This window comes from Saccharomycopsis crataegensis (assembly GCF_037102585.1).
Source record: "Saccharomycopsis crataegensis DNA, jcf7180000000098, whole genome shotgun sequence".
In the NCBI taxonomy this organism is placed as follows: domain Eukaryota; kingdom Fungi; phylum Ascomycota; class Saccharomycetes; order Ascoideales; family Saccharomycopsidaceae; genus Saccharomycopsis; species Saccharomycopsis crataegensis.
In genome coordinates this window covers 989,721-1,013,822 of record NW_027043838.1, presented here as the reverse complement: position 1 = coordinate 1,013,822, position 24,102 = coordinate 989,721, and the positions used below count along the sequence as shown (strand labels likewise).

The window sequence follows — 24,102 nt, the reverse complement described above, 5'->3', positions numbered from 1 at the left end:
TAGCTTCCAAAACCCTATTTTTTGGTAAAATCAAATACTAATATTACAGCCATGTTGGAGTGCGGTTATATGCTGACATGCATGTGTCTTTTGTGGTTCACAATTCTTTACTTTACGACAAAATCAGATCTTGAACTTCCTTATTTTCCTTTCTATCCCCTTCAGAATCGCAACAGGGACGATCATCTTCTGAAATTGTTTCTATAAGCCAAATTGAGTTCCGAATATATTGTCATCATGTTTAATCAGCGGGTCGGGTAAAAACTGGACACCAAAAAAAAAAATACACCCTTGAAAAGCAACTCTCAATATAGTTGTTTTTGACAACAATCCTAACATCTGCACAACAATGGGTGTAAAAAATCTATCATAAATTGATTATTTATAAAGATACAGGAAAAAAAAATGCGTCTAGCTGCTAATCTTCCACAATCCACGTTCCCAATTGCCCTTAGGATATTCAGATTGGGGATGTACTTCTTTCAACTTGTCACTGTCTGCACAATAATAATACTTCCTTGGTCGATTTTCCTCTTTGTCAAATTCTACGATTGTATCACATCATCACAAAGTCATCAAATAATTGTTCCCCTAAATTTCGACTATCAATACATTAATCAACCCCCGTTTGTCTCGTTGAGCCTTAGACAATCCAAGTTATTGGATTTACTAGACTCGAATCAGAATTACGATGTATATTTAGATTTCGAACCGTACTGCGGCTCGACAATATCATTAAACCAAGACTCCATCAACGTTTCGCCAATTACTCAATCCCACAAGGTGTATTCTATCAAGGCCTCGTTGGTGAACTCATCTCTAACTTCTAAACTTTGGGAAATGTACCATCGTGATGCAAATGAATTTCCTTATAGTAAAAAAACACCTCAAACCACTTGTCGCGAAAGATCACATTGGAATTCCTGGCCACTAACTCGCTTCATGACCCTGGAAATACCTTCATTATATACTCGTGATCATACCACCCATAACCCACAATATCAGACCTCTCTTACCCAATCTTTCTTGGTGGACTGTCTTTCTTACCAGTCTTCCATGGATAATCCAATAATCCCACCAATATTGAAACATTTCGTCCCTCCAATGTTCTACTCATTAGGAGTACCTAAACTTAGTTACCTGACCGCATCATCTCTGTGGGTATTCCCAAAAGATTCACAAATTGAAGTCAAACTTTTTTCCCACCTCATGTTCGCCGCTGATGCATACGATAAATTCATTGAGACGGATTTGATACTCGAATTCAATGATCTTATTCAGATTAACAATTTCAATAGTCGTTTGATATTACAGAAGTCACCAAGCTTCATGGATACAGATTATGGATGGTACAAGGCAATTAGTTGGATAATCAGAAACCAAGCCACGGTTTATTTTGTGGGTATTTCCATTACTTTTATGGCCAACGTCTTCATCTATTTAATTTGTGTGATCTTAAGTTATTATTGGGTAAATGAGAATGCTTATAATGCTTATGTTGTACCAATGTTGAATGCAATTTTGGAGCAACAGAATAAATAGCAAGCCTTTTTATACAAGTGGCTGATAATAAAAGTTGTTCAGATTAATACATAAATTTGACACCTCAAACCTAGGGTCAGTAAACCATTGAAAATGGAAATAATTAAGCTATCTGGTCTGATAGTTGTAAAAATAATTAGAATGAAATAATTAAAAGAACTTCATAAAACACATCATCATATATATACATAAATAGAAAATCAAATTACCCAGTCTCATACATGAAAAAAGCCAAATCAAAAAAAAAAAAGAAGAAAAAACCAATAATGACAACAAAAAAAGAAGATGAAAAACAAATGGATTGATTAAGAAAAATAATTTGTGATAAAAAAAAATAATCTTGAAAGTTTTCGGATAATAATATAATGCCCTGAAATCGAATCATTCATTCATTCAATTTACTGAGCCTGATTACCATTGCCGTTACTCAAATGATATTCACTCAAATCACCAGCTTTTCTAGCATTTTGATCACCATAAGAGCGTGTCTGTTGTTGTTCCTGTTGACGATAAGCAGCAGCAATCAAGGTATCAAATCCTGATTGCGTAGCCTGATGAACAGTCGCTGGCTTCCACACAGAGTTCAATGCCGGTAATCTTCGTTCTTCCCAAGTATTAGTGCCCTGACTAGAAAAAGATGATGTGTTCGATGGGCCCGCAAGTGCAGGGCTTGATGAATGATTCAAAATTGAACGGCTACCAGATGACGCAAAGGAGAGTAATGATCTTGACGTATCGTATGCAGATGCGTACTTTTTATCACCGTAAATAGACTGCTGGGTGTTTGCACCGGCATTGCTGAAACTTGAAAGGGGTGGCAAATTGACTGGAGTGGTACTTCTACTAGAAGCGGTTGAATGTTGTGAGACTTGTGATGAATGATTTTTTGGCATGGCCAGGGGCTTCTCACCAGAGGAGCCGCTATTTAATAAATTAAAAATCGATGACTTTGGAGTGATATGACTAGCTTTAGCTGACAAAGGATTGTTTGTTGGAGAAATCAAATTTGCAATCGATGTCTTTGGTGAGTCACTCGCCGGTCTGTTCAAAACCGGTGAGGTGGATCTTGCCGCTGCCAGATCTTGATTAACAATAGATGAAATAGATACCCGAGGTGAAGAAATTGAAGACTTTTGGATCGATAAATCAGTAGGAGCCTCCTTTACTCCATTCAAGACTGAACTAATATCAGATTTGTGATACACTTCTGGCGCTGGTTTGGAAGCAGTATTGATAAGGGTGTGGATATTGCTCTTTTGCTCACGAGGCGCTTCAAGTGGTCTATTGCTGTAGAAAGTGCCCAACAACCCATTGGGAGTCTGAATGTCTTTGGAACTAGAAGAAATCATAGAAGTGTCAACAGGAGGAATAGTGGGTGTTACCAGTGGCATTGGCGCCAATGATTTCATCGCCCATATATCCTCGTGCTTTCTTGGTGCAACTGGTGAAGAATGAACATTTTTGCTGTTGAAGTAACCTGTTGGGATTTTATCCACAAAATAACCTAATGGGGGCTCAGCGTGTTTGTAATCGTATTGCTGATTTCTTGCTTGAATAAAAGCGTTATTACCATGCTCGTTCCCTATCATAACGTTACTGGCTGAGCTTTTCTCTTTTTCCTTTCTTTCTTTATCAACATGTTCTGCAGTGTCTCTCCAACCCTCCTTGTCAGCATTCTTAGAATAATAGTTTCTAACCATAATAGTGGTCTTGCTACCCATTTCTTTAGCAATCATGTCCCATTGCGTACCATGCTTTTGCAAAAGACCAGGGAATAGTCCAATTTCCGATACGCTCCAATAACTAGAAACTGGTTTAGATTTTCGTTCCTTGAACGGAATAATTTCTTCATTTTTCTCGGGAAGAGTAGACTTCGGTTTTATGTGGCTCACATGGAACCTATCTATTGGAACTGAAGGTGGCAAAAGAGGTTCTTTTGGCTGTATAGGTGATTGAATTTGCATTGGGACATGATTCACCTGTGGAGCTGACTCAGTGGCGGTGACAGTAGGTTTAGCTACTTCAACAGCGACATTAATGTCAGGCTTCTGCTTTTTCGTCGGTGGTTCGAGAGATTCTTCTGCTGTTATTTTTTTCTCATGTTCAGTTATGTCAGAAATACTTCTCTTAGGGTTCTCCTCAGTACTATCCTTAATCATGAGTTCATCATTGTCCTTGAGTGGTTCCTCTCCCTCGTTTTCAACATCTGTTGTTGGTAAAGGAACATTGTTTTCAATTGCCTCATGCAGTTCACTTTTTCTGTTGTTGCTACGCGACTTGGATGTCTTTTTTCTGGTACTAGTCTTCCTGTTCCTTTTATTGGCCACCAATTGCTTGTAGTTAACCAGCCTTTTGGTATTGTAATAATGCATTACACACTCTTCAGATGTCCTCAACCCTCCCATCAATTGTGATACCTTACCAAACTTCTTTGGATTATTCACATAAGCTTCTGTGAATAAAGCATGCTCTTCCTTGGTGAAATTGTCGATCGGATCAGTGAACAATCTTTTCACGAATGAGCTCTTATCGAGAACCAAGTTATTCACATTGATGAAGTGTTTGGAATATTTATCAACTGGATTCATGATCATTGGTGGAATGCTTGCTGCATGCTGTTCGGCTTTATATAGAGGATCGTTCATCTTTATCTGTTGCAAGATCTTTTCAAATTCAGCTTCAGAAGTAACGCTATCAGCAATATGATTTCTACTTCTCCGACCGGATGTCGTTTTATCTTCAATGGGTTCATTGTTTTTAAATTTATGATCAAATAGTTGGGATTGATAGTCAGGATAAATGGAGACTAACTGCTTTTCGTTGATTTCTGTTTGTGTGTCCCACTTCTCCTTCAATATTGAATATTCCTTTCTTAATATTAATGTTTGATAGTAAATTCTTTGTGTAGTATTTTTGAAAATTTCCACTAATCGTGGTTTCACCACTTGTTCATTTATCAAAATGTTGTTCTTATAGAAGGGATAATTTGTTGAGAAATTTGTCACGGCTCGTTTGAGTAGGTACTTTTGTTCTTGAATGATTTCTTCTCTTGGTCTGTTCTTCAAGTCAAATAATGCTTGCTCCAACTTATTAAGGGGGAAAACGCATCCTTCACCAAAAGCTATGTAGAGTTTATGATGTTGTCTTTTTGGTGCCGATCCCGTGGCTTTTGTCCGTTTCTTCTTCAAATCAATCTGTGCTGATTCTGGTGTGTTGAGTTTCGTCAATAAATTCCTAGGTAGAGGCTCTTCTGCTTTCACTTCCTTTTCCTTTGTCACTGCAGGGGTTTCAGGTCTGCTACTCCTTTTCTTGAATTCACATTTATCATCGTCCTCTTCATCGTCAAAATGAATCTCAATATCGGAATCAATGTTGTAACCGTCTTCTTCATTATCAACACCACACGTATCAGATTTTTGCATATTGTTTGGTGATACTTCACCAGACTTACGGTCCTCAATTCCAAGATAATTTGTCTTAGGACTTTCCGCTGCCGCAGAAGATATAAGCGATTTATCAATTGATTTATGAAATAGCTCTGTCTTTGTTAGAGAATTTTCACCATTATTTTTAGCTCCATCAACATCATTTCCTTTTTCATAGTCATCCTCATTATCTTCTTCCTCATCCTCATCCTCTTCATGTTCTTCCTCCTCTGTTCTTTTTTCATCATTGCTTTTTATTGCAGTGTCGAGGTTATAAATCTTAGAATCTATAGATTTATCATCAGTACAAGGGGAGGACGTCAAAGATGCCGAGCCAGTTTTACTATTGCTTGGTGTTGACGGAGGGTTCGGGCTTGACCCATACCAATTATTGTACTTTTTTGGCCTATTGAATTTTCCAGGGCCCCCATAATCGTCATCAAAGTTATTATTATTGTTGTAAGAGCTATAATGACCTTTAGGATGTTTACCATATGAAGCATGGTCATAACCATATCCGGCCCCATAACTTGAGTAATTGCTATTGCCATGATAATATTTGGAGCCATAAAAAGAATCCTGGCTGTTCCCATAGTAATCTGGCTTTCCTGATTTTCCAAAATAACGTCCAGATTGTTTATAATGCTTTGAATAGGGATATGATGTTCCATTTGGGTAATAAGAGTCACCACTGTGATTATCTGCCGGTTCATTTGTATCAAAACTCTTTACATCATTATTGGAGCTACTAGCGCTATTAGGTGTGCTGCCATTTTTCTCCACAGAGCCAAGGGCACTATATTTTGAGCCGTGGAACTTTCGCTGGCCATAATTTGAAAATCTAGGATTACCATATGAGCTAGCAGAGTGGTATGCAGATCTGGGTGTCTTTATTGAGCCCGATGATAACGGTCTATCCAAGGCACTTTTAGGGTCTTCATTAGCTGCCCTAGCATCACGATCAGTATTTATCGACAAGAACGGCTTTTCGGGCTGTTCCTGAGCACTATTGTTATTATTATTCTTTCTCATTGACGGTAGCGAGCCACTTCGCTGCTTCTGTAGTTTTTGCGCTTGTTGCTGTTGCTTTTGTAGTTGCAGTTGCTCTAGACTATCATAATAATATGGCTTCTGACTGCCTCTTCCACCACTGAATGATCTTTTTGCTGAGTCATAATCATCCGTGTTATGCGAAGAGCCATAATAATTCTTATTGCTAGTTTGTCGGTTGTGATAAGACAATTGAGGCCCCGATATTCGCCTGTATGGTGATTGAGAAACGCCAGGATTTGTGGCTGGTCCCGCATTGGCATTATTGGAACTGCTTCCCACAGCGGGAATCTTTCTCTTATAGTCATTAATCTGATGAGGTTCTGTGTTGTTATTATTGTTTGGTGTGTTAGCATTGGACGACGGGCTAGTCCCGTTTGTGTCATTAGTTGGCATAACTATTATCAATCCTTTCCTTTCATTTAATATAATATATAATACAGTTCACAGCACAATGGTTCAAAGAGGAGCAGTGAGCAGGATTGGAACCACAGTGATGATTGAATACTGAACAAAAATATCACGGTACCCGATGATTCTATTTTTCTTGTGATATTTAGAGTGAATTATTTTTTGATATGATTTCTGTCTCAGGTTTATGTTTTTATCTATGGACCACAGAAAATTGCACAAAATTCAATTTTTCCTTCACAAAAAAAAAAAAAAAAAACCCACACACCTGGTTTATGCTTATGGTGAATTACGCTACAATAATATCAACTTATCAACTAACTAATTAATGAAACAAGACAACAATGTTATTGTTTCTCTTTCTTTTCGCATATATAAGTAAAAGCCGAATGAATAAAATAGTGAATGAAAAAGAAAAATGATGTGCTAAAGAAATGAAAACTAAAAATGACAAATACAATGAACATATAAGAGGAGAAAAGTAACGATTAGAGTGAAAAAAAGAAATTGCTAATATCTCCGGGAGATATTTCATAAGATGACAATATGAGCAGTGTAATTTTAAGAATGAATTGTATGTATATACCAACATAATTTAAAGCCATGCAGAAGAAACAAGGTCTTTCTTTGCTTTATTGCCATCGGCTTGTTCTTGAGGCATGTTTGGGGAAACAACTAAAGATATATTTGGAACTAAACTTGGGTCCTCCTGGGCCTGGGCATGAGCAGGGGCTTGGACCGGAACTTGTGTTTGAGGAGCAGCCTTTGAAACGTTAGGCTGTGTCTGTGGCGCCTCCGGTTGGTTTGGTTGATAAAACACTATTTGATTAGCTTGATGTGGAGGAACAATAGTAGGGTCTAAAAGGAAAGGAGCTCTAGTGGAGCTCTTTTGATTAGATGCACCGGCTTCTTCTTCTTCGCCATTGCTATTCTTCTGGGCTAATTTAGCTTGTTGGTATTTAACTATTGTCCAGTCATAAATGTAATCATATCTGTAATGCTGTTCCAAATAATAATCTCTGAATATTCCTCTAAGGAAACCATAATCTGGTTTATCTTCGAATCTCAAGTTTTTGACGTATTCAAAGTAGCGCTCAAAAATATTTGGCAAGCCTTTACACAACACTTCAATTGGAGTCGTAACTTTCTTTTCCATGATACGCTCGTATTTTTGTCTCTTAGTTGCTGCCTTCAAACCTTGCCAAGGTAAAGATCCTTTGCAGAAATATACAAAAACATATCCCAAACTTTCCAAATCATCTCTTCTTGACTGCTCAATACCCAAGTGTGTGTTGATACTGGCATATCTGGCCGTACCAGTTAAATTTTTGTTTTCTCTGTAAGGAATATGCATATAAGTTCTATTATCTCTGTACTTCTTAGCTAACCCAAAGTCAATTACATTCACTTGGTTTGATCTTCTGCCGGTACCCATCAAGAAATTATCTGGTTTGATATCTCTGTGGATGAATGATCTGGCATGAATATATTCAAGACGACAAAGTAGTTGGTCTGCCAAAAGCAAAACTGTCTTATAGGAAAATCTTCTATTACAGTAGTTAAAAAGGTCTTCCAATGAAGGTCCAAGCAAGTCAATAACCATACAGTTGAACTCACAATCAGTACCGTAATATCTCACAAATGGAATCCCAACACCTCCGCTAAGGGCTCTATAAACTCTGGCTTCATATTCAAGCTGAGGATGCTTCGCAGTGATTGATTCTAATTTGATTGCTACTTCTTCTCTGGTGATGATGTTTGTACCCATGTAAATATCACCAAACGAACCGGCACCGATCTTGCGGCCCAAACGATACTTTCTTCCAACTCTCAAGTCCATATTTCAGGTGTGCTTTGATGAACTTGTAATGTTTATCAAGGAGAGGTAAACCACGAAACTTTCTTTTACCTTGAGGAGGCTCTGGTTACCAAACTTGAATCTCAAAGTATAGGGAAAAAGAGAAAAGGGGTGTTGGATTTGTAAGACAACGAATAAGAGTAGATGAGGAAAAGCAATAGATAGTCGCTATTTCCAAAATGAGCTCCGCAATAGTTATAGGTTTATAGACCGTCTTTGAGAACTTTTCTGCTATTGCAAACAAACGCGGATCGCAAGATAATCGATTAATGTAATGCCACAAACACAAAACTTTACAAAATCTTTATTATTTTTTTCCCTCGTCTTCAAGAAAAAAGGAAAGGAGTTCCATCCTCAAAAGATCACCCGGACTTTCAGCGCACCATCCTCATAACCCTATAGGGTATCACACCCTGCACATAGACGGTGCATAACTATTCTCTGAGTTGTTATCTTCTTTATCTGTTTTGTTGCTGTTTTGTCTACATAAATATATACATATATCTGCATAGAAGCAAATACTATTTTTTACTGAATATTTTCCAAAGAGTTCCAGAGATCAGTTGCTGAGGTCCAGACTTGATATGTTGCTTGGTAGCCTCATGTGAGGTCATATGAGACTTTGTGTCGCCAAATATATAGTTCTTCATAGCACTAACAATCTCCTTAGAGCCATCTTTATAACATCTTGCAAGCTCCTTCTCCTCCACTAGATAAAATATATGCGAAGCCATCGGTGCCTGCAAGTTATATCCCCTGATGGAATCATTCAAATGTCGTATTGATAAGTTCAAAAACTTTTTTTTCTGGTCTTCCCATGACCTATCAATCAATTTTGCGTAATTTACCGAGTAATATTCCGCACATTTCAATTTATCGTCACCTGTATCATTCTTTTTCATATTATCAATCTTGTGAACTGCCCTAGTCACCCATTCCTTTTTCAAATTTTCTCTGAATTTTTTCACTTCGATAGCAACCGAACCCTGTTTCTCAATCCATGGTATTTTGACTTCCTGTCGCTTTAAAATATTGTTCAAATGGTAATCCGTAGTATCAAGGTAAGGATTTTGTTGATATGTATGGTCAAGTGGTTTCCCTTTTGGCAAGTTATTGAACTGTCCCTTGGCTTTGGCATCAGCAATCTTTGCATCAGCTAAAAAGAAAGCATCTGAAAAGCTTACCCTTGTTACCTGCTCTGGACCTAATAACTTCTCTCTCATCATTTCCCTAAACTTTGAATCCTCCTCACTTGTATGTTTCAACAATGTATAATCTAAAGAGTTCTCTTTGGCCCTTATCATCCTTTCAGGTACAGTCAATTTCTTCTTCAATTCAAACCCTGTAGGTGCTGTTGAAACTCTCTTTTTGATGTATTTATTTGAATCATTCGTGATCCTTGCTGATATTTCACTGGCGCCTTGCTCCCCTCTCCAAGGTTTTGAGATGGCAATGTCCTTGGTTAACTTATCCGCATAAGGGGGTATTTTAGAATACAGAATTTCTTTAAAAAAATTTTCATCATACTCTTTTTGTGCTATCTCATCATATATCTTGGACAATTTAATATTCAGATCAACCATCGACCCATCACTGATTTTTTTTGCTGATGCATCTTCATCTACAGATAGATTCACTGATGCCTTCTTGCGTGCCGATGAGTTACATCTTATCAGATTCACTACCTGTAGTGGCCTTCTATAATTGATAGGACTCGCCTTTCCTAGCATTATAATAATCACTAACAACCAGAGAAGCTGAATGTGTTTGTTTCAAAATTGTTAGTTCTGGATATGAATTAATTTGTTACACATTTGATTTGTTGGGATGCGTTTAGCAAAACAGAGTGTGGCATTATTTGGGCTATAGGTTTCTCTACTTGCTAGCTAGCATATTCATTAAACAGAAATTCTCTTTGAAGTAACATTTATATTTATAAGAATGTAAATCATGATTCAATCAAAGGACAACACTAGTGTACAAAAACAAACAATAAATCCTTAGGCCAAATACAGAAAGAGAAAGGGGAAAAAATATGATATAAAAAATGGGAAAATAAATAGAAGCAAATGAAAGGTTTTGGTACAATAAAGGGCAAAAACATAAGCCATCTTTTTTGGAGATTGCAATAATACATGATCACAAATGAACTGAAAGTAAATCATTGTAAGAGAAGGCGCAGTTACAAGAAGGACATTTTCTCAATCTTGCATTCAACCGATTATTAACACACTCTTGACAAAATACATGGCCGCATGTTTTCAAAGCGGTATCTTTAAATCTGATTGAGCATATTGAACATTTAGCTATTGAAATCAATCCTTCAATTCTAGTATTATCTTCTTTGTATTCAACAATACTATTATTCTTTTCAGAATCACCGTTTCTTTTACGGTATCTTCCAATAATCCGTTCGTGAGAAGAATTCTTAGCTTTTAATTGTTCAACTTGTCTTTTTAGCGATTTGATTGTTTCCTCAAATTCATGAAATTTTCCCACTGAAGTCTTCTTTTCATTACTCAACTGGTCAAACTTTTTCTTCAAAATATCAAAAGAATTGATGAGCTCGTTTAATTTGCTCTTCAAAATATCGATTTCCTTAGTCTTCTCGACACTTACAATTTTCATATTACCCAAGTTCGACTCAAGAGCTTTAATTTTAGATTGTGTCAACTTCTCGAACTCTTTCAACTGAGAGATAAGTTCACTGGATCTTGCATTCTGAATCTTCAAAGTTTTTGTTTCATTAGTCAACGATTCTTTGACTCGCATTGCAGCAAAGTATTTTTGATCAGCCTTATTCTTCTCTAATTTTAATTTGGTAATAATATTTTCATTATTAATAAGAGATTCGAATTTCTTGTTGAGCTGAGCTTGAGTTTGGTTGAAGGCAACTTCCATGTCCTTCAATTCATTTATAAGAGTTTGGTTTTGCATCTTTAAGTTTTGAATATCCACATCTCCTTCAGCAATTTCTGTTAGCTGGTTACGTCTCTCAGACGTTAATTTCTCAATTTCTTCCTTTTGATTCTCAATTGTGTTCATCAACTCATCATAAATTTCTTTGGACTTTTTTTCGGCGCTGATTATCTCTAATTTGGCAATCAAATCATCACGATTCGTACGAACTCTGGCTAAATCAGCTTCTGCTTTTTCTAAATGAGACTGTAGCATTTTCTTCTCTTCCAACACTTTTGATTCAAACTTATCAGTCACATTCTTGTGCTCGTTTTCAAGTTCAGAGATTTTATTAATTAAGGTAGAATCTTTATTTGTCAATTCACCATTTTCATTGTTGAGTTTCTCAATTTTACTAATCAAGTTCTTATAAACGATAGAGTTCTGTAGATCATCCTCGGTGAGATTTAAAAGTCGCAATTCATAAGTTGAGATTTCTTGTTTGCATTTTGATGATCTGGAGCTTTCCTCTTCAATCTGGTTAGTCAAGATATCAACCTGAGATTTTAATTCAGTTATTTGGACAGATAAATCATCTACCTGTTCTTCACATTCCTTTTCATTAATGGAAACGCCATTTGAAATTTTTTCCACACTTTGAGTTTCCTCTTTTTTCATACCATTGTTCTCTGCAATGTCCTTTTCCTCCTCATCTTTATCTTTGTTGCCATCATCCATCAATGATTCATCTGTTCGTTTCAATGTTTTGGAAGTCAATCTATTATTCTGATGCACTAGTTCCATTACTTTACTTTTTAACTCCTTATTATCTTCTAAATAGCGCCCTCTTTCTTGCTGCAATGTCTGTCGTCTAGATTTTTCCTTTGAAAGCTCATTTAAAAGGGACTCTACCTTCAGCTTCAAATCAGCATCAGTATTATTTATACCAGCTTTCTTCAATAATGGATCTAGTATTTTTTGTAAGATATTTCTCCGTAGCTCTAACATAACTTTGAAATTCTCTCTATTAGTTCCAACTTCTTCGCCAACAAAAAGCACACTTCTTTGAGAGTCAATATTATCCATCTCCGATTTGCTGACCATTCCATTAGCATTCAAAGTTTCTATTATATTGAGCCACCAGCCACTCAATAAGGAAAGTTTTTCGGAGTTGCAATTGCAATCTTTCTTCCAATTTTCTAAACTTTTCTTTGTGATCAATAATTCTTCCTTGTAAAGCGACAATTTTCTGAAGATTGCCTCCTTTTGAAAATATATGACATCCTCTTGAGTTAGAGGTCCTTCATCATTTAAAGTATCTAGCACCTTTCGCTTTTTGCTTCTATTTTCTTCATCTGTAGGCAGACTGCTCAATCTTTTATTATCAAGGGCCATTGTTAATAGCTTTCTTAAAAAAGCATCAAGAAACAAATGGGCAACGAGAATGCAACAAGTCGACTATTAAAGGCACTCAATAGATAATTGAATTATAAGGATATATCGTCAAGAAGATCTATTGTAGAATTGGCAGTCCTTACACTTTCAAATGTATTGTTGATATAAACCAAAATATTAAATACCACCAGCAAATTGAAAAGGCAAACTGCTCCTGAAAAATGATGACAAAAAAATTAACCAACTCTGACAGATGATTATTTAGTTATCTTAATATAGACGTTGTGGCTAAAGTCGGTCAAAGTCGGACTTATTGGTACCTCACAAAGCTGGCTGTATTAAAAATTGTTCTTTCAATTTAAAAAAAAAAAAAAAATAAAAAAATAAAGAAAAAAACCACAGTACACTGTATTACCCGGAACAAATGTGATATTGTGCCCCGTGTTTTGAAAGTATCTGCGCGCATCCACACACAGAAGATGCTATTGCTATACTGGGGGAAAAGAAAAAAATGTGTTTTACTGAATAGTGCTATCAGGTACTAATTTATTGTGAGTGTTCTGTTCTACCAGTTTACGCTTTTGTTTTTTTTTTTGTAAGTGGTTTTTTTTTTGTCTCAAATTTTTCAGATTTGCAAGGACAGTTTCCACATGTGATAAAACAAATATACTTCTTTTGAATGATGCATTGGAAAACTATTATTGATCTACCTGATTTGACAATAACAATAGATGAAAATTAATAGATGAAAAAAAACCTGAAATTACAATCTCAAGCTGAGGATTACCACTGAATAATACTGGTTTGCTTGCGATAATTATTACAGGAAAATCATCTGCCAAACTTCCAAGATTCTTCATAATCTGGTATTTACACTAGGTTAGTTTACAGGCGATTCTGATGAACAAGAATGGGGGTAACTTAATTCCTATATACCATTTCCTACTGTGGTAATGAAGCCTCACTATATATATATATATATAGGCGAGGACATATCAGCTTACCAGAGTCTTTCCCAGCCTTTGTCCGGGTGTGCTTCAGCTGTGAAGGGCCTGTTACAGAACTACTTCACTCTCTTATTACAAGTTCCTCCAATTACTTCAATCTTTTTTTTATTTTTTTTTTTTTTTGATGAAAAGTTATTAAATATGCATCCATATCCGACGGTTATGAACAATAATATTAAAAGCACCTCTAGAAATAATAATGAACAGCGAAGAAGTCAAACTTGAAAAATTAAAAGAAAAAAAATGCATCTATGAACAGACGGTGTAGAAAAGTAAGGTTTGAAAGCCAAATTAAATTAAAAATAAGAACACAACAGAACACAACAGAACAGAACAGAAAACATAATTAATACAATTGGAAAGGAAAAAAAAAAAGAGATGATAATAATATACTAAAATAAGTGCACAATCATCTATAGTCGGAATAATAAACAAAAAAAAAACCTATCACAGTAACTAAACAATATCATGAAGCGTTAATCTTTGGAACTGGGGCTTCTGCAATTAACAATGGGACAAAATCTATTCCTAGGAAGTCATTAGCATAGACTTCATCATTGTGAATGCTCAAAAATTTTTGTTTTTCCATAGCCATTCTTCGGGTCCTGATAAAGTCTTCATATTCTTTGACAACATTATTCCATTCATTCAAAGATTTTCCCACAATGCCCCATTTTCTCAAAGTTTCCATGGCAAAACTACGTTCTCTATGTAGTCTTTGTAATTCCTTGGGCTTCATATCTTCATGTGATCTTGGTATCATGGAAGAATCTTTGACTTCGTTAAGGTTAGCGCCTAGGGAAGAAACAATATTTGAAGCATCATGATCTGCGAAAGATTGATCATCAGGTAATGCAAAACTCTTTGAAATCATATGATCGATGCCCTCATGATCTCCTTCATTCAGAAGCATTAAGGTAGAGTTTGTGACATCAGGAGAAACCTCGGTGTGACAAGTGAAAAATGTGGTCACAGAAGTCTCATTTACCAGCAATGATCTATCTTCCGTATTGAATGGGCCATTGGATAAATCAATCTTCGATTCCATACCCACATTGATAGTACTATCAAAATATTGACCAACAAGTTTACTGTTTTCATTAGTGTTTTCCAGAAGCTCAGCCACAATAGAACCACTATTACTAGTATCACTACTGTATCCTTCAGTTTCAATTTCGGTACCATTTGTGTACTCTTCATCAGCTGGTAAGTATCCAATACCCATAGATTGACTGAAAGGCAAGCTTGGATAATGTGGAAACTTGTTATTGGCATTGAAATTGGCATAAGAAGTCGGACTATGAAACCTAGCAAAGGGTAAATTATTGATTACATACAATTGATAGTTGATTGATTCATCATTCCAAATTAATGAAAACTTGAAGATTTGACGCAGGACTTCTGGAACCCTATTCTGAAATTCTGGGGGTAAAGGCAACGATTCTAAGCCATCACTTTTTGCTTTGCCACCAGATCCATTTGCAGCAGCACTATTCATCATTGAAGAGGACATAGATTTTAGCGACGTAGATGTAGCATTTCTCTTAGCTGATCCAAATTTAGTTCCATTGGTTAAATTTTTCAAAGATCTCATTGACGCTTTGTTTCTTAACTTTCTCTTGGAACTAGCAAATGAGGAAATATCATCATCGTCATCATCTTCATCTTCATCGTCATAATCATCATCATCAAAGAATGAGTCCGCGTCTTTACTTTTGATGGAATGGTTTTCATCCTTTGAGCTTGACCTCGATACAATTGATTTAGGGGTCCTAGGAGCAGAAGCAGATAATGGTTTGGAGATAGGAATCAAAGACTTCGTTTTATTAGCTTGATCATTCAATTTCTTGAAATCTGTTGCCGACTTGCTTCCATCATTTATTATCTTGTTGTTATACTTTTTACCATCGAAGGTCTTTCTTCTTGTAACCAAAGATGTATCACTTTTTTCCTTTCTACCCAGAAGATATCCTCTAGAAGCATCTGTATTATCGATAATAGAGTCGCCTAATGCAGCATAAACAGAGGTAGACTTGTCAGTAGATGCAGAAATATTTTTCTCCTTCAGAGGGTCCAAAGATTTTTCAGCTCCGGTTTCAAAGCTCCGCAAGTCTATATTATCCGGTAGTTTAGGAAATTCTTCTCCGTGGTTATGGAAAGACAATCCAAGTCCTTGGGAATCATTAACGATATTGGAGCTACTCTTAGATTTCTTAAATAACTTCATAGCGAACCCAAATAATCTCCCACTACCATTATCCTTGACATTAGTGCCATTCGTGTTGATGTTAGTGGTGGATGTAATGCTGGATCGGTTCAAGTTGGTGAAACTTTTGCTCTTGGAATTCCTAATCGAAAAAGACCTTGACATCATAGAGTTTTTAGTGGCATTTTTATCACCAGCCGCAACAGATTTTGACTTCACAGGCTTCTCTTCGCCGTTTTCATTTGATGGATTATCTATAGTAACCATTGTATTGATAGACGTCAAAGTGTTGAAATCATCGTCGTTGCCACAATTATTATTTCCATCATTGTTCCCATCATTGTTAATCATTAAAGAATACGCGCTACTACTGTATACGGCATCATCGAAGATTTCAAACGGACTAATTTTACGCCTCTGAGATTGGCGGCTGTTGATCACACCATTCAAAGATGGCACTAAGTTATCAAAAAAAGAGGGGTCCGTTGGTTCCACATAATCTGTGCCACTTTTGCTTGTCTGTTTGGTTTGTTTATTATCCAATTCATCGTCTTGTTGTGTGTTCCTCTCCGAGCAATATTGGGTGCTATCAGCACCATTAGCAGATTTATCATTTAAGAAATTCATACTAGAGTCAACAAAAAAATTCTCATCAGTATTTTTAAAATTGATAGGCGTTATGGAAAACCTTTTGCTCACAATAGGACATGAACCATTCATGTCTGGCATCAAATAGTAACCCACAGAACTGAATTGTGAAATCTTTATAATTTTTTGATACGATAAGTTCAAGCGATCCGTCACAATTTTTTTGATTTTTTCCTTATTGATATAAGAGTCATTAAAGCTATTGTGAATTATTCGACCACTGATGTTACGAGAGTTAGAACCCTCGGCTTTGGAAATCGGTCTGGAAGCGTTAAAAGAAATTCCATTTTGCGAGAACAAAGATGTTGAAGAATACCCTTGGCGAGCAAGTATCATTGATGAACTATCATCCATAGTTCCATCACTATTTGTCCCTGAAAAATCGGAGCTCATAATGGAGTGAGAATTCAATTTCATTGAAAGGAGTCTCCAAACAATCAATCTCAAATAATATGACCGAACCAATGGCAACCAATGGCAAAAAAACTTCATCCAATTTTTTGATGACACCAACCAGCACGAGAAGTTATACTTGAGAGAGCAGTTTGGATTCTTGATCCAATCACAGTTATATTTTAAACTTTCATTAAAGAACGAATTTGGATTATATTTCTTCCCCTCATCATCCTTAACAGCCGCAGCATTTTCATCGGGAATAAAGTCCCATATATTGAATAAGAAGGCAAGTGCTTTCAATTGGGAGTTGATACTCTCAGTCATCAACATATTTTGGACGGCATTTAACCAGAACTCCCAATTAATACATTTGCCAAAGTGCAAGCTCCTGAGATAATTATTGCTGCTTCTGTGTACATAATTCCAATCATTTTCATTGTTCAGTTCATAACCGCTGACAAAAGTTCCATCAGACCCTATATTCCCAGTATTGGCATCTGAGGACGAAGGGCATGAGCAAACTTGAGTGGCAAATTCCTGGACTAAATCTAACATTGGCCCAGCTTTTGCAAAATCATAAGCAGATATTTCTTTAGCGTAGCGAATCAATAAATTATCGAAGTTGTTAATGATCAAACCTGCCATAAGTTTCTCATTTGTAGACTTTGGATTATACAAAAAGTCTCTCAAAATCAGGAAAATTTTGGCAATAGGATGCAAAATCGTATTTTTTCTGTGATCATTTGTCGAAGATAGGCTTGATATTGATGATAAATTGAAAAAATTTAATGTCATATTGTTATTAGATCCAAAATTACCTCCATCAGCAGACGCATTGAATTTTTGACCCCATAACATACTTCCATTGGACCTTATTGAACTGGAACTACTAAGCCCAGAATTATTATTGTGCTTCTTGCTACTATTACCAGCGTTTTTAGAAGCATTATTCTTGATAGTCCACGTAATGATATCATAAACATGACTCCAAACAATATTGAAGCCTGGAGTGACAATCAAGCAGTTCAAATTATTCAAATGACGATCATGCAAGAGATCAGCCATTTTCAATTTCATATGTTCTGCTGTGGAAATACTTCCAATTTTATTAGTTTCTACCAAATAGTCACTGATATGGGTGAGATAATGTCTCAAAAAAGAAATAAACACATCACTATTGAAATTACTCCATTTTTTTACCCACGGACCTTGAGGATCTGCAATTCCTTCCACTGGGGCCCTCGGTGGTTTAGTTGCATTGAAATTGAACTTCCTACTGCGCGGATGAGAGGATTTTAATATTGGTCGAGAATTCAATTGGGGACTACCGTTGGCTCTAGAAGGACTTTGAAAAATTGAAGAGCCAGTGCTGCCACTTTGGTGAGAACTTGATTTATTACTGATTTTTGATAAGGAATGCAGGGGCAATAATACTTGAGAATTCATAGTCCCATCATCCTTAGGTTCTGAAGAGTCAGAATTGGAATCAAGTAAACCATTCGGAGGTGATGGCGCTGGTGATGTTGATGTTGATGATGTTGATGATGATAAATTGTTACTTAAATGTTCATTTAACTTCGTGTCAAAATCGAGTTTGATACAACCCAAATTATCACTCGAAAATAATCTACTCATCTTAGATTTAGTATTCAAATGATCCAATTTCATGCCATAAGTCAAAGTCTCCACTTGGATGAACGAGTGAACATTCGTCGGAAACTTGTACCTGAATTTATCTGAACTTTGACATAGGCTTGAAATTTCATTGAAATTTTTCTCATCCTTGAAAAAAACATCGTAATTTGTTAAAATAGACGAGATTCTAACATTTAATAGAAACAATAACGCATTTGAAACTCCCTTCAAGTGGAAAAAACTAGTGGCAAAAACTTTGCCAGTAAAAGCCGATAACGATAGGGTGGAGTTATTTTTATTACTCAACTGATTTATTGCGTGATCCAAAGTTTTGGTCAATAAACTGGTATATTTGCTGGTATAGTCATTCTCCAAATCCGTAGTATTATGAGCATTATCAATAACAAGCTTCCATTCAGCACGAGCCAAGATTCTGGAGATACATTCATAAAATGCAGACTTTTGGGAAGCAGGGATTGGTTTCTTGGTGTCAGTCAAAGCGTTTATGATGGCACTCCACCACTTTAGTAACACTTTGCAACCAATAGTAGCGGCTTTGACGCAATATGTCGCTGGAATTTGGGAGAATATCTCATCATTTTGAGATCTCAAAAACTTGATTAGCACCAATCGTAGATGGTTTGCCTTTGGTATTCCTGATTTGTTTTTGAACTTAGATAGTTCCCCAGCTATCATCTTATATTCGGATTTTAGCTTTTTGAATTGCTTAGCATAACTTTTTCGTGAATTGGAATTGACACCCAAACTCTGAACACCTGTTAAATTTGCACCATTATTGGTGTTTAAATTGCTTGACATTGATGAGTGCAAATTTGCTGAGCTCAAAGAGGTTGGATTAGTTGATTGGTGGGTTAGGAAAGAAGAAGTCAGCGAGGTTGAAATGGAATGATTCGAAGCGCTCTTGGAACCAATTTGTGAAGTCGTACCATTGCCATTGTTTTGTTGTTGTTGTTGTTGTTGTTGTTGTTGTTGTTGTTGTTGTTGTTGTGGCACAACGGAGTTATCGAGCGGAGGTGAAGACTTCTGAAGGATACTTGGAACATTATCAGCAGAAGGTCTTAACGCTTCCATAATTATACCACTAGCGATTGCAAAATTACTCTTCTTGGTGGCTTATTAATATATGTGGTTCCTCCATAAATCTTTTGAATCCGGGGAAATGATATAAGATTAGCAAATGGGAGAGAAACTCAGGAAGAGAGGACAAAATAGGAAGGACCAGAACACAAACAAAACAAAAAAACAAAAAAGATGCAACAAAAAATAATGAATAGTATAATAGTGGGCTGTAATTTGGAGGCTCAAGAATTGATGACTTAGGAGAGACAGGATAAGGTACCACACAGCCAGAATTGGGGTACAAAAGTGGATCTTTCAATGAATATTTATGGGCTCCTGAGTTGCAACTGCAGCAAAAACAAAAAAAAAATAAAACAAGGAAGGCGGGATGAGAAATAAAGGATGAGGCTTAAGGTGGTTATTTTATTGGTATATGATTTTGTGGTCTAATTCGGAATGAAAGCATTGTGAATTTGAAAGGAGAACGTAAGACTAAGCACAAAACTATTGTGAAGGAAGACAAACACAACAAACTATCATTCACCCCCTAAAGGCCGAAAGTTTTGTGAGAGAATTCACCCCGTATTGTGAAATCCGACAAAGGCAGTGCTCTGTTTGCCGGAAGTCACGCTGCAATATGCTGTCATACCGGGAGTGAACTGTGCCATTCACCGGTCTGTGAATAGGGCAGGTCACATGCTGCATATCTTATCAAAACATCCAAAGAGTCTAAATGTGTGTATTGTATCCAGTAATAAAGTGAAATAAACAAATAAAAGAAAAAAAAAATAGAAAAAAAAAATAGAGAAAGGATAAAAAAAAAGGGGGGACGGAAGGAGGGAACAAAGAAACAAACAGTTATAACTCCAGCTTGCGCTCATCTTCTTTCATAAAACAACATGTAAACTGCTGCAGTGTCGTTAAATACAGTTGCATCAGTAACCTCTGTAACCTCACTATCACTCAACTTCCAGAACGGCTTTTTGATTATGCTACTTATTTTTACCTCCTTGTGTTCCGTTTTTCTGCTAATAGTAGATCTGCGACTAACACTTGACGCCCTACTACTAGTAAAGCTTCCTGATTTGCTTTTGGCACTATCAACACTACTCAAGTCTTGAGCATCTGATCCCATAGGTGCTAAAGAAAAAGAGCCCATGGAACTTAAGGAAGTATTGGACCCACTGTTTCTTGATAGTCTACTCAAACCTCTTCTAAACGAGAGTGACAATGTTCTGGATCTTCCTCTTCTTATTTCATTTTCTGGGATAGTATCTTCTTCTCCTAAATCAGTATGAGCATCCGAAGCATCCTCTTCTTCCTTTTCGTCATAATCAGTAACAGTAATGGCGGCGACACCATCAAATTCTTTTGGGGAGTTTATTTCCGGTGACATAACTGCCTCATTGCCATTAATGTCAACAACTGGAACATCGTCATTAATTTGCTTGCTCTTGTCAGAGCTATAATATTGGAAATCAATTCTCTCGTTGTCTTCAACAAATTGTTCCTGTAGATTTTTCAACTCATCGACCTTCTCGGAATTACTGTACTCATTAATTGCAAGATTGTCCAAATCAATAATTGGGTTCTTATTGATAATTTTATGATGCGATTTATAATACATTGGCTTCTTTTTATAGCATTCGTAATGCCCATAGTAATGACTACCAGTGTGTCTGACCATCGCTTTCATTTTGAAGTCAATCAAATGGCCAAAATTATTTTCCCTTGAATGGGCCTCTGTATTTGTGTTGCTACCTTCTATATCCATGTTTTTGATTGTGTGTATTAGCTCATTTAATTTTTCATGGGGTTCAATATCTGATGCTTCATCATCAGCGATTGAGTCGCTATCAACATCTTCGTCATCATCATCATCGTCATCATCATCATCATCAACAACATCACTATCAACATCATCATCATCATCATCATCATCAACAACACCGTCATCATCACTATCATCATCGTTGTTGTTGCTACTATCTTCATCATCGCTATCATCTTCATCATCCAAACTAGTCACATTTTCTTGCATCTTGTAGTCCATAAAGATCTTTTTGTTAACTTTTAAATTGATCTTTTTCTCAAATTTCACTTTGCATTTATTCTTTGTAGAAAAGTTATTTTCAAAAATTGATCTTGATAGATGGAAAATCATAATTTGTGGCAACTTAATCAAGTAGTGGTTTTTGATGATCGTAGATTTTAAATTTGAAGTTTTGAATCCCTCATATTCGTAGTTGTTGATGAAATTCTCCAAATCTTTGTCCTCTATTTCATCATTGATTCTGCAAAAATTCTCCATGTCCTTCAATTTGGCAAGATATTGTGTCTTTATATCATCACTACTACCGGGCGATTCATCACCGGCACTTTTGTTCGATGAACTGTCATCAACCCCATTCAACACCTCATTCATACCTTTCTTGAATTCTCTCTGTTTTTCGATCTTCAAAATAGACTTGATCTTGCAATTCATACATGCATAATCAGAAATCGTTTCGTTTTGGTTCTTCAAAATCAAGTCGCTCAACTCAATTTGTCTTTTCTGAGGCACTGGCAACGAGAGAATAGAAAAAGGGTATTTTGTTAAGGTGGATTTCTGTAGACAAGATAAACAGGTAAATTGAGAAATACCATGTCCATAAAATGAGAAGCTTGGGATAATTAATTTATCCACAAACCCATCAACTTTTCTTTTCACATCTTCATCATCAACATGATCATCTGTGAACTTGGTTAAGTCTTCTTTGTATAACGTCACTACTTTGATCAAATTCAAGTATTCGCTTTCCAAAGTTTGAAGAATGATCTGCAATAACTCATGAGCATCATGTTGGTTAGATGAAATTTGGGAATTGAAGATTTTTTCGATGACCTTGAGGAAAGATCTAACAGAAATCACATTAGAATAAACAATAGGGGTATTCAATTTGAAGATATAGATTGAAAGTTCATGATGCAACGGGATCAAGTTATCCAAGTTCTTAATCCCATCATCACCCTTCATTTGGTCTTTCAACGGAGAGTTTTGGTAAAACTCAATAAAATCTTGATGGAACTTGTTGAAGATGTTCAAATAACTAATCAAGCTTGAACAGGATGATAAAGCCTGCAATGTCGAGTTTGCAAAACAATCATTTCTGGGGTTCCGAAGAGTTGTGGAATACTTATCAATACGTTTAGTTAAAAACATTTTCTTTCTTGCCTGCTTTCTTTCTTTCTCTGACTGGAAACTGAGACTAATAGTAGGGCTTAAAATATAACCAACGGTTAATAATGCTAAAGCACCAACCAACAATGTTCTCTTTTGTTCAAGGTCCTTAAGAAACTTGAGTATACTTTGACGTATCAACGTTGACACACCTACTGGATTTCCTATTTTCAATAAACTTTCACCTTTATTGTCACTGATATGGAACAAAAAGTTGTAAAAATCTTCGAAAATCATACAAACTTCTATGGTTTTTTTTGTTTTTTTGTTTTTTTTCTTTTGGAAAAGTCTATCGAATGACTTCAAGATCAATCCAAAAAAAAATGACAGCTGAAACGGGGAGAAAGAATGGGGATGGGATACTGTCTCTAAGAAAGAGGTTCGTTAACAAGTAATGCAATGCACTCACTGGGTTGAGTCGGTTTCTTCGCAAACAGGAAAACTGATGTCCTTATCGCCTATCTACAGTTTTGCAGTCTAAAAAGTTTAGTGGATTATACAAAAGGAGGCAAAAAAAAAAAAGAGAAAAAAAGTAATTCACAATTACATCATTGGAACATTTGCCACGACATCCCCACATACAACCACCTTTCTATGCAGTGTATCACAGATCAATCACGAGATCATGGGAAAAAATTGGTTTTCCTAAAATCACATCAAATCATCTTAGTTGCCCCAAACATGGAAGGAAATATTAATTAAACAAAAAATAGAGCTTGAGGAGGGGAAAATATGGAAGATGCAGAACTTCAGGCCATAAGAAAGGCGCGCTTAGCCGAATTGCAAAGAAATTCTGGACAAGGGCCATCGGAAAAGTCTTCTGACAAGTGAGTAATTTATATCCCAAGTTATTTCGATTACAGAATAAACTTTGAGAGCAAACGAAGCTATAAAGTTGACTAATACTAACACTTATTAGCACTGAATCATTGCAGATATCTCTTCTTTCGCAGGTGTTAGAACCACAAGCCAGAGAAAGATTATCGAGAATCAATATGGTTAGACCTGACCGTGCCAAAGCAGTGGAAAATTATATCGGAAAATTGGCACAATCTGGTCAATTAAGAAGAAAAATGACTGAAAAGGAGCTCGTTCAAATCTTGGACGGTATAGCTAGGGACCAGGACCTGCAAAACCAATCGAAGATTGTGTTTAATCGTAAAAATGCTGCCAACAGTTACGGTGGTGATGACGATGACGAGGATGATGATTTCTTTGATTAGAATTGAGCTCATTCTACTTGGGCCTCACAATGTGTGTTGACAACAAAAATGTGATATTGTAATATATATTCAGTTTCAAGTTGGGGGTTTTCAGGCTAAATAATATTT

The 24,102-nt window shown here is 36.3% G+C and overlaps 8 protein-coding genes across 8 annotated transcripts; 2 read left to right on the top strand and 6 right to left on the bottom strand. All coding sequences in view use genetic code 12, as the record gives it.

Moving 5' to 3' along the window:
• Positions 1–405: 405 nt before the first annotated feature.
• On the top strand, positions 406–1,542 carry DASC09_061170 (uncharacterized protein; the record flags this gene model as incomplete). Its single annotated transcript, XM_064999701.1, has 1 exon — positions 406–1,542. One exon carries the CDS (start codon positions 406–408, stop codon positions 1,540–1,542), a length of 1,137 nt encoding a protein of 378 aa, XP_064855773.1.
• Positions 1,543–1,940: 398 nt separating this feature from the next.
• SNT1 (Snt1p) lies at positions 1,941–6,413 on the bottom strand (the record flags this gene model as incomplete). Its single annotated transcript, XM_064999700.1, has 1 exon — positions 1,941–6,413. One exon carries the CDS (start codon positions 6,411–6,413, stop codon positions 1,941–1,943), a length of 4,473 nt encoding a protein of 1,490 aa, XP_064855772.1.
• A 610-nt stretch (positions 6,414–7,023) lies between these two features.
• On the bottom strand, positions 7,024–8,268 carry DASC09_061150 (serine/threonine protein kinase HRR25; the record flags this gene model as incomplete). Its single annotated transcript, XM_064999699.1, has 1 exon — positions 7,024–8,268. The coding sequence occupies one exon, from the start codon at positions 8,266–8,268 to the stop codon at positions 7,024–7,026; it is 1,245 nt and encodes a 414-aa protein (XP_064855771.1).
• A 539-nt stretch (positions 8,269–8,807) lies between these two features.
• Positions 8,808–10,016, bottom strand: DASC09_061140 (uncharacterized protein; the record flags this gene model as incomplete). The annotated part of the gene is made up of 1 exon (XM_064999698.1): positions 8,808–10,016. The coding sequence occupies one exon, from the start codon at positions 10,014–10,016 to the stop codon at positions 8,808–8,810; it is 1,209 nt and encodes a 402-aa protein (XP_064855770.1).
• A 409-nt stretch (positions 10,017–10,425) lies between these two features.
• Positions 10,426–12,579, bottom strand: BRE1 (E3 ubiquitin-protein ligase BRE1; the record flags this gene model as incomplete). Its single annotated transcript, XM_064999697.1, has 1 exon — positions 10,426–12,579. The coding sequence occupies one exon, from the start codon at positions 12,577–12,579 to the stop codon at positions 10,426–10,428; it is 2,154 nt and encodes a 717-aa protein (XP_064855769.1).
• A 1,473-nt stretch (positions 12,580–14,052) lies between these two features.
• On the bottom strand, positions 14,053–19,563 carry DASC09_061120 (DUF1765 domain-containing protein; the record flags this gene model as incomplete). The annotated part of the gene is made up of 1 exon (XM_064999696.1): positions 14,053–19,563. One exon carries the CDS (start codon positions 19,561–19,563, stop codon positions 14,053–14,055), a length of 5,511 nt encoding a protein of 1,836 aa, XP_064855768.1.
• Positions 19,564–20,428: 865 nt separating this feature from the next.
• UBP16 (putative ubiquitin-specific protease UBP16) lies at positions 20,429–23,008 on the bottom strand (the record flags this gene model as incomplete). Its single annotated transcript, XM_064999695.1, has 1 exon — positions 20,429–23,008. One exon carries the CDS (start codon positions 23,006–23,008, stop codon positions 20,429–20,431), a length of 2,580 nt encoding a protein of 859 aa, XP_064855767.1.
• A 495-nt stretch (positions 23,009–23,503) lies between these two features.
• Positions 23,504–23,994, top strand: SDD2 (Sdd2p; the record flags this gene model as incomplete). The annotated part of the gene is made up of 2 exons (XM_064999694.1): positions 23,504–23,598; positions 23,691–23,994. 2 exons carry the CDS (start codon positions 23,504–23,506, stop codon positions 23,992–23,994), a joined length of 399 nt encoding a protein of 132 aa, XP_064855766.1.
• Positions 23,995–24,102: the final 108 nt, after the last annotated feature.